Source organism: Stegastes partitus, unplaced genomic scaffold (genome assembly GCF_000690725.1).
Source record: "Stegastes partitus isolate 25-593 unplaced genomic scaffold, Stegastes_partitus-1.0.2 Scaffold55, whole genome shotgun sequence".
Lineage (NCBI taxonomy): Eukaryota > Metazoa > Chordata > Actinopteri > Pomacentridae > Stegastes > Stegastes partitus.
This window is the reverse complement of record NW_007577786.1, coordinates 10,534-20,572: the sequence shown is the minus strand read 5'-3', so window position 1 is coordinate 20,572 and position 10,039 is coordinate 10,534. Positions and strand designations below refer to the sequence as shown.

At 40.1% G+C, this 10,039-nt stretch overlaps 1 protein-coding gene across 1 annotated transcript in view; it reads left to right on the top strand.

The window, feature by feature from the left end:
* Positions 1 to 8,512, top strand: part of col4a1 (collagen, type IV, alpha 1) — a 48,583-nt gene extending 40,071 nt beyond the window's left edge. Inside the window, exons 41-52 of the mRNA XM_008275532.1 lie at positions 429 to 479; positions 571 to 756; positions 911 to 1,044; positions 1,192 to 1,264; positions 3,037 to 3,108; positions 3,250 to 3,378; positions 3,500 to 3,598; positions 3,682 to 3,894; positions 4,024 to 4,201; positions 4,301 to 4,415; positions 4,952 to 5,124; positions 6,849 to 8,512. Of these exons, the coding sequence (XP_008273754.1) occupies positions 429 to 479; positions 571 to 756; positions 911 to 1,044; positions 1,192 to 1,264; positions 3,037 to 3,108; positions 3,250 to 3,378; positions 3,500 to 3,598; positions 3,682 to 3,894; positions 4,024 to 4,201; positions 4,301 to 4,415; positions 4,952 to 5,124; positions 6,849 to 6,930 (1,505 nt within the window). The 3' untranslated portion in view covers positions 6,931 to 8,512. The remainder of the gene's footprint in view (positions 1 to 428; positions 480 to 570; positions 757 to 910; positions 1,045 to 1,191; positions 1,265 to 3,036; positions 3,109 to 3,249; positions 3,379 to 3,499; positions 3,599 to 3,681; positions 3,895 to 4,023; positions 4,202 to 4,300; positions 4,416 to 4,951; positions 5,125 to 6,848) is intronic.
* The last annotated feature ends 1,527 nt before the right edge of the window (positions 8,513 to 10,039 follow it).

Sequence of the window (10,039 nt, the reverse complement as noted above, 5' to 3'; positions counted from 1 at the left end):
AAAAAATCTGTGAACTATTGCATTGTAGTGATTAAAGCACAGCGAAGCCATTCAGAATTTCCTTTCTTGACTTAAAACCTGAATTCATTTAAATGTGAATTTAATGTTATTTTTAATTACCTAACTTCCACCACAAAGCCATTTAAATTTAAATATCATTCATTAACCCACAAGACTTAATTAGAGGATGGAGTGGCCAATTAAATTTGATGACAACAAAACAACGGGGATGACAGCGATGCCAGTATCAGACAAATTTTAGGGTAAAACCCTGTTGCAACAAGTTGTTTGTTGCTAATTAGTGCTTGATTCATAGGAACAAGTTCATTTAAACCAATAGCAATAATGTTGAATATTTTTTTTCTTCTATTCTAATTTTGAACCAGTAGGATTTTTTCTGAGTAAAAATGTACAATCCTTTCCTGCAGGTATTCCTGGTCACGGTTTGCCTGGATCGCCTGGAGTGCTTGGTGGCAAAGGTTAGCACGGCTCTTGCATTCATTCATCTAATCCCTCAATTCCTGGAGGCTAACAGCATTTCATCATTTGGTTTTCTCTTTTCCCCTCCAGGTGATAAAGGTAGTCCAGGCTTCCCTGGCACCCCAGGTCATCCAGGTGTCCCTGGTATCAAAGGTGATAAGGGACTTCCAGGCCCGCAGGGTCCCCAGGGTGAGACAGGAGAGCAGGGTCAACCAGGTGTCTCTCTAGAGGGCCCTAAGGGAGAAAGGGGAGAAACAGGACAACCTGGAGGAACAGGTATTGCTTGCAATTTATTATGTGCATGAGGAAGTGTTATCAGAATATAATGCAGTATGTAGACAGTGAACAGTGTTACCCTAATACTGAATTGTATTTTGTGTTGTTGTTGTTTTTTTGTTTTTTTTTTATTTCTTTTAACCTTGACTAACAGGAACCCCAGGAGCACCAGGACCTTCTGGCTTGCCAGGCCGAGATGGCATAAAGGGAGACAAAGGAGATCAGGGTCTGCCTGGTTTTCAGGGAGAGTCGGGACACAAGGGTGACCCTGGAGCTTCTGGACTTCCTGTATGTCATGAGGCTGTTTTCCATTTGAGCTTTGTTGCTGTACACATTAGCTAATGCATGGCATGATAGAAATAGTTAACAAACATTAGCATGAGCTGTTTGATTGCTGCAAAAGTTGATTTTTGTGTTTGTGTGTATTGGTTACAGGGACAGCCTGGCCTTCCAGGTATTGATGGACAGAAAGGAGAACGAGGATTGCAGGGTGTTCCTGGCTTCCCAGGTGAGTTCATATGATACCATGTGATAATTTCATAAAACAGGCAGTATGTCTGTAAGTGTGTTTATGTATACAGTTGAAACCAGAAGTTTACATACACTGTGTAATAAAACACATAACCTTTTTTTTTTCTCACTCTCTGACATCAAATGTGACGAAACTTTTCCTGTTTTAGGTGAGTAAGGATGACCAAAATTAGTTCTATTTGCTAAATGCCACAAAAACTAGAGAGATCATTCTTATTTTTTTTTTATTACTTTCTTCAAAGTCAGAAGTTTACACACATTTCCTTAGTATTTGGTAGCATTGCCTTTGAACTGTATGACTTGGGTCAAATGTTTTGGGTTTCCTTCCACAAGCTTCTCTCAATAGTTTGATAGAATTCTGTTCCATTCCTCCTGATAGAACTGAGTCTGGTTTGATGGGTGCCTTGCTCCACACACCTTTTCAGCTCTGCCCACAAATTTTCTGCAGGATTGAGATCAGGGCTTTGTGATGGCCACTCCAAAACATTGACTTTGTTGTCCTTAAACAACTTTGTAACTACTGTGGCAGTATGCTTTGAGTCATTGTCCATTTGGAAGACCCATTTGCGCCCAAGCTTTAACTTCCTGGCTGATGTCTTGAGATATTGCTTCAATATTTCTACATAATGTTCTTTCCTCATGATGCCTTCTATTTAGTGAAGTGCACCAGTCCCTCCTACAGCAAAACACCCCCACAACATGATGCTGCCACCCCCGTACTTCACAGTTGGGATGGTGTTCTCAGGCTTGCAAGCTCTTCCCCTTTTTCCTCCAAATGTAACGATGGTCATTATGACCAAACAGTTTAATTTTAGTTTCATCAGACCACAGGACATGTCTCCAAAAATGAAGGTCTTTGTCCTTGTGTGCATTTGCAAACTGTAATCTGACTTTTTTTATGTTGCTTTTGGAGTAATGTCTTCTTCCTGTCTGAGCAGCCTTTCAGCCCATGTTGGTACAGGACTGGTTTCACTGTGGATAACGACACTCTCTTACCAGCTTCAGCAGCATCTTTACGAGGTCTTCTGTTTTTGTTCTGGGGTTGATACGCACATTTTGCACCAAAACACTTCATCTCTGAGACACAGAACCGTCTCCTTCCTGAGCGGTATGATGGCTGGACATTCCCACGGTGTTTATACTTGAGTATAATTGTTTGAAAAGATGAATGTGGAACCTTCAGGCATCTGGAAATTGTACCCAAGGATGAAGCAGACTTGTGGAGGTCCACAATTCTCTTGCTGACATATTGGCGGATTTCTTTAGATTTACTCATGTTGTCACAAATGGAAGCAGTGTGTTTGAGGTGTGCCTTAAAATACATCCACAGGTGTGCCTCTAATTAACTAAAATGTTGTCAACGTACCTATCAAGAGCTTCCAAAGCCACGACATCATCATCTGGACTTTCCCAAATAGTTTGAAGGCATAGCAGTCTTTGTGTATTTAAACTTCTGACTCTGAAGAAAGTAATAAAAAAAAATCTCCAAAAAAATTCTCTCTCATTTTTCTAGCATTTAGCAAATAGAAATAATCTTGGTAATCCTAACTGACCTAAAACAGGAAAAGTTTAGTCTGATTTAATGTCAGACAGTGAAAAAAAAAAAGTTATATGTGTTTTTATACTATATATCAATCAACTGTATGTGTGCATTTATATGTGAAAGACATATTTGCACAATTATGAATGGAAATATGTGCATTTTTATTCAAATATTTAACAGATAATACACACTAATTCCACTTCTAGGTGTAAAGGGTTCTCTCGGCGAGTTTGGATTCAAAGGAGAAGCTGGAGACAGAGGATTCCCTGGAGAGAAAGGTAATGAAAGAGTGAAAAACCTTCATGTGTGTTAAGATTGAAAACTGTCATTAATAACATTAATTATTTGACGGTCTGATTGCCTTCATAGATCTACATCAGTAACAGAAAAATATCTTTCAATGACACAATATATTTCAGGTACTGAAGGCCCTCCTGGTCCGCCCGGCCCTAAAATCTTTGTCAAAGGAGATGTTGGTTTCCCTGGAATTCAAGGTCTGCAGGGACCTCAGGGGCCGTCTGGGCTCCCCGGACAGAAAGGACAGCAAGGTAACACTTGTTTAGAAATGTGCTCCATTTCATCTTCTATGCTGCAAAAGTCTTCTCTTGCTCTCCAGTCATTCACATCCAGCTTTTTAACTGTTCCTTTATTTTTGTCATTTTCTCTCAGGTGTGACAGGTATTGGGGGGCCGAAAGGTGAAGAAGGTATCCCTGGACATAACGGTCATCCTGGAGCCAAAGGAGACCCTGGCCTTCCAGGGCCACAAGGTGAGAGGTTTACAGGGATGAAAGGTGTTGCGTGACCGTTTGTGCTTCCTCTTCAGTATCACATTAATTACTCTGTTTTTTAGGACCCAGAGGATATCCTGGCCCTCCAGGACCTGACGGTGTTCCAGGGCAACTGGGTCCACCTGGTCCCTCTTCCATGGATCATGGGTTCCTGGTAACACGTCACAGCCAAACAGTCGACGTCCCAATATGTCCTGAGGGAACCTCGCTCATATATGACGGCTACTCCTTGCTCTATGTACAAGGCAATCAGCGCTCTCATGGACAGGACTTAGGTGAGAAATGTGATGTTAGGAAAGAAAGAGAGAAAGAAACAATGACAGATGAGACAAAGAAACAGATTAAATGTACAAAGGGGAAGTTTTTATGGGGTGAATTTCATGTCTTATGACTTTGTGTTTCAGGTACGGCAGGCAGCTGTCTGAGAAAGTTCAGCCCCATGCCCTTCCTGTTCTGTAACATCAACAATGTTTGCAACTTTGCTTCCCGTAATGATTACTCCTACTGGCTCACCTCACCTGAGCCCATGCCAATGACCATGGCACCTGTCACTGGTCAAAGCATCAAACCCTTCATCAGCAGGTATTTTAGCTTTTCTGTCCATGCCATTCTGTTTCAGATGTGTATTATACTCACGTGGCACTTACGTACTGTGGTGTTTGTTAATGTATCTGTGCACAGGTGTGCTGTATGTGAAGCCCCAGCCATGGTGATAGCAGTTCACAGTCAGACCATCATGATCCCAGCTTGCCCTCAAGGCTGGGACTCTCTGTGGATTGGCTACTCCTTTGTCATGGTAAGACAAATAAGCACATATGTGAACATTCAGAAAAGATTTTTCTCCAAGTCAGTCACAGGCACAACTAGAAAATGGTTATATAGTTAGATTTGGCAGGAAAGGCTCTGCTCTCTGAGGAAGTTCTCAAAGAACCCAGCAACAAGTATTCTTAGCAAGATGAAGTAATCCCAACCTTAATAAACATAGATGAGATTTTAGTTTTATCAACAATTTCAAAAAATTGCTCATAAAGAGGAGGTTGGGATGGGAGAGGAGTTGCAGCAGCACATGGTGTTGCCATGTGTGTTGTTGCACTGTGAGTAGCGTAAGGTCATAATCAGCCAATGACTGTGAAGCAGATGGTAACAACCAGCCTAGAGAGGCACAGTTGATTCAGTTTAAGCTGAATTCCTTCAGTGTTTTCTCAACACACTTTGTTACAACTTCAGTTTGTTTTTGCAGATCAAAAATCCAACAACAGCTTTCTTACAGATGCCTTATTGCAAAAATACCTTTCTTCATTTGCTTGCGTTGCATTATGTGTGTTTGTGTAGCACACCAGTGCTGGTGCTGAGGGTTCAGGCCAGGCTTTGGCCTCTCCTGGTTCCTGCTTGGAGGAATTCCGCAGTTCTCCGTTCATTGAGTGTCACGGTCGGGGAACCTGCAACTACTACGCCAACTCCTACAGCTACTGGCTTGCCACCATTGAAGACAATGAGATGTTTACGTAAGACAGACATTCATGCTTGTTATATTTCTTGGATTATCCTTTTTCTATGTAAGGAATACCTTAAAGAGCCCATATTATGCTTTTTGGGTTCTACAAACCCGAATTCTACACAGCTACAAAACCCAAAGTCCAGGCCAAAGAGAGTTTTTCCCTCCTACAGTTAACACTGCTCATTACATTTCTGAAATGCTTAATTTGAAGTCTAGACTTATCTTCTGTTACTTATCAAAATCATCATATAACACATTTAGTGCCTAGCAGCTAGCAGCCTCGCAACTTGTTTGGAACACCTTCAAAAAAACATTGAACAAATGTCTCACAGTCCACCATTGTTTTCTCACCAAAGCCACTTCTGCTAGAGGCACAAAAGTCTATACTCATAGACTGAGTTTGTAAACTGCCTACTAAATTAGAAATGTGAAATGATTTGGCCAAAATGTAGTAGCAATACACAAAAAAAGTAAATCTGCAGTATGCTAAAAAATACCAAGATTCAGGAAAACCTCCACTGTGGACTGGACCAGCATACCTCACCTATTGTATCCAACAATGCAATATGCTGGAACATTCACAACACCGACTTGTAGGGCTCCATAACCACTTTGCCAGTATCACACTACTATGCAGTCTTTTGCCGTCAGAGGAGTTCTTGGCGGGGTTAGGTTGTGTACTGTGTTATTATAGGCTGCCATATAATTTAATCTTCTTGTTATAATACTGTCATTACATTACATTTTTTAAGCTGCACCTATTGTAACTTGTTGTACTGGATGAATGGAATGACACCGAAGACAAGTCATTTTTGAAGTATTTCACCAAAATTAGATAACTTTTGAATTGGGAGAATGTTTACAATATGATCAAACCGCCACATGCATTGGAATAAAAATACAGTCAAGTCATCCTGTTTGATTGAAGTAAGGACAGCGTTTCGCTTTCAAAGCAACATTTGCGGTGAATTTATGCCACAAAATACCAATGATTCTGGTCCTTGGACAGGTATTACCCAGGTTAATGTTCAGCTTTGGGGATATGATCAACATCCACATTTTAAACTTCTGCAGGATTTTTTTTTTCATGATTTGTAACGTAGAGTTCCGTGTGCGATATGAACTGCGTATTACTTTCATCAGTAGTATGTCGTCGGTAGTCTTGAATATGGTCATAAAGTCGGAGTTATGGTATGTGATCAGCTTTATTTTTATTGGGTCAGTGGACCAATCAGAGCACAGTGAGCTTTTTGGGAAGGTGTCCTAAAGAGACAGAAACTAAAATGGAGCAATTTAAGAGAGTGTGATAGTAAGTCCTGCAGAAATGTACAATATGAAAGAAAAGATTTTTTTTTTTTAACATTAAAGCATGGAAACATATTGTAGTAGACCCCGACATGAAAGTAGAAACATGTAAATGTGGACGTTATGGGCTCTTTAAAAACTCCTGAAAGTGGTGTTTTTGCTGGCCTCCAGTGGTTGAAGTTCTCACTGCACTGTTGGCAGCACGGTTAGATGTGGTGGCCATAGACACACTTCTGACCACAGCAGACCTGTTGGGCTGTGTGTAGTCAGGGGTAAAAAGGGCTTAAGGCTTCCACCACAAAGGGCAGTAAAACAGCTTTTCATCCTTGTGTGATCAACATTATCACATTTGCCTCATATTTACTTTATGAACACGTTAACCTGACATGGACTTTGCTGATGTTTTCTGATTCTACCTCCTTCCAGGAAACCTGTCCCCACGACGCTAAAAGCCGGCAATCTCCGAACACACATAAGCCGCTGTCAAGTGTGCATGAAGAGGACATAAACCTCGATACTCCACTTTAACGTGCAAGCAATAAGGAGTGTATTGACGTCCTTGGCTTTACTCCCTGTTTTCAAAGGATGGTGCTATTTCCCTGCATGTCATGTGTTGAGAGAAGAGGGACAGAAACATGGCAACAGCCAAAGGCTGAACTTTACAAACCAGATCACAGAGACCAAGTGGCCTTTTGCTCCATGCAGAAACACACAATCACAACATGTTTCTAAAGAATGGCACCCAGTTTACCACTGCACTGAGTACATGCCCCCTAAACTGGTAAACTGGTGTTCATTTTGAAAGGGCTGTTTGTGTAAGTCAGGTGCTATTGAATCTTTCTTGTCTTGCCTTTTCCCGTTCATTTGTTTCCCCTTGCCTACCAGTGCCACATGGTTTAAAGATATAGCTACACATTATTTTAGAGTTTCACACCGTATAACTTGTTTAAACTTACTAATGTAAAGGATGGGGCTTACCACTGGTTACTTGCCATTTGCTAACCACCATTATGTTGCCAACACAGATATATATATATACCAATCACTCTGTTGTAAATATGATGCATTCCTTTTTAACATAGTTCAACATATTCTCCTCAGGTTATCACTGAATTACTTTGTGTGTTATTAAGCCCATTTTTATTTATAAGATTTATGAGATTATGTTGGACTTGAGTTTATCTGAAATTCCATATAACCAAAAACAATGTTTCAACAGCCAGCATACTAAACAGCACTGAAATAGCATTGACAGGTGTGTGTGTATGTGTGTGTGAGTGAGTGTACATATACGAATGCATTTGAGCGGCCTGGAAATGGTGTATGTTTGTTGTGATGTCCGCATTTATATTGTTGCACAACCCTGTTGCTGACATTATCTGAAACAAATGCACAAAAATAGAAATAGACAAAAAAAGAAAGGCATCTTTTCTGTACCCTGTCAGTGTGTAACAGCGGCATGTCAAAGGTTTTCCTCTTTTCACATTAAAGTGAACCAAATCTTTCTCATCTTTGATCCCAAAGAAATGCACATGTATATATACTTACACATAACATGTACTTGCAGTTTTTGCTCGTATACTTGACTGTTCCCATTTGTGAATTACTTTCGTCATCCCTGTTGTCAAAGTGTGTTCTTCATTAGGAGTGAAGGATCCTCGTGTTATGGTTGCACATTCAAGTCAAAGATAGTGTCCACGCAGGTGGAGATGCTTCATAAGGTCTTAACATATAAATGTGTTGTTTGCATGTGCAGATAATTTCAGCAATGAGTTTATCCTCGAAAGCCTCTTGGACCCTAAACATTGTTTTTGTGTCCCTTTCAGTGCTATTGAAAGAAACTTTTAAAAACTACAGGCGTCACTCTAACCTGACTGCAAGCTGTTTTTGTCTGCATGTTGTTCCTGGTTATGATAAAATGCTCCATTAAGTACATAATATTAGCAGTATTTGCCAGCATAAAGCAAACTTCCTCACAGTTGGAATGATCTAAAGTGATTAACAAACAGAACAGAAGATACTTCATCAACATTTTATATTTTCCACATCCGATACTGTATAATTCCTGCAATAAAATGATTTGTAGAATATTCGTATTAATTTATTACTTCCGATTTTTCTTTTGGTTTTGTCCTTTGCTGTAAATGTCAAGATGTCACAGACAGTTCTTAGAACGTACCACAAGAGGGCAGCACCAGCATACTTTGACAGTTAGCTGCTGATGATTCATTACCTCAAAGCTCTGCATTTGGGTGACTCAGAAGCTCATTGTGGTTTTTATTTTTCACTAGCTCGTAGCCTACAACAGGCAGCAAAAGCTGACCCCAAATATGTCTTGAACAACAATTTAAGTGCAACTGCTGCAACAACACTTGCACAGTGCCATGCAGCCACTACCTCAGCACTTCTGCCGGGACTGTGGCCAACAAACCCGTTCACCCCCACGAAAACACAAACGGATCGATATGCTCCGCAGAGAACCAGATAACCCCTCCTTTCAACTCCGCTCTCGTCTTTCATTTATTACCGGAATCCTATCCCTTGTTTCCTCTCTTGTCACCAGACAGACAAATAGAGCCCTTGACCCTCCCCCGGCTGTCTTCATAAACATGTCGGACAAAGACCTTGACCTCTGACCTCCGAGTGTAGGGTGGTCACTCAGGTGGGAGTCGGACTTGCACGGCCATGCCACGCTGAAAGGCCAAACGGTCGAATGACAGGCATGACTGAGAGCAATGGCCCAGTGACCATGACATTTGCTTCAAGGCTGAGATAGCTGCAGTTTGGGCAAATGTTGCTTTCAGGAGAAGCAACTGAAAACAGCTCCTCTGGTTACAAAGGAAAAAGTTGAGTAAACTTGATATAAGGCAACACAGCTCAGTAAAACTTTACAAAGTTTATGGGCTTTTAACATATCCTACTCAGAATGTTAATGTATTCCAAGTTAAAGCAATATTTTACATAATAAGTCAGATTTTTGAATCACTTTAAGTCGAAGTAATTCAAATGTGCTGTACCTATTTTTGCCGTCTGAGTCCTTCTTTCCATTTGATGTGTTCATCTCTCATGACAACATTTTATTTTCCACTATCATTAAAAAAAAGCCCATGAGCATTGTAGGTACAGATCACTGTTTCAATTTTAATTCATGGAGGAGAAACGTGGAAAAAAAAGAATGAAAAATGGAGGTTCCACAGATTCATCAGGTAACTTTTTTCACATGAGACAAAAAAGATGGATTTAAAAAAATAAGAAAAAAAAGGTTTAGTTTAGGGCAATGCATTCTGGGATTATCTGGAATCAAACTGTCCTGCACTAAATAATACATTCATTGGACTTTTAGTCAACTGAACTGGATTTTAAGTTCAGAAAATGAATAAACAACAAAGTAGAAAAAGGAAAAGTTGTGTAATCACAATAAATTAATAAGAAAAGAAAATATTATTCACAATAACTTAAATGAGATTTTACCGTGCATGAAGTAAACTCAGAGTGAAAACCGGTTCTTCTGCATTCCCCGACTAAAGAACATAAGTCAATAGATCTATTTTACTTTGTAATGACTCATTTACAATTAAGATTCAAAGTTAGTTAGTTTAATTTGGTTGTTGCTGTCT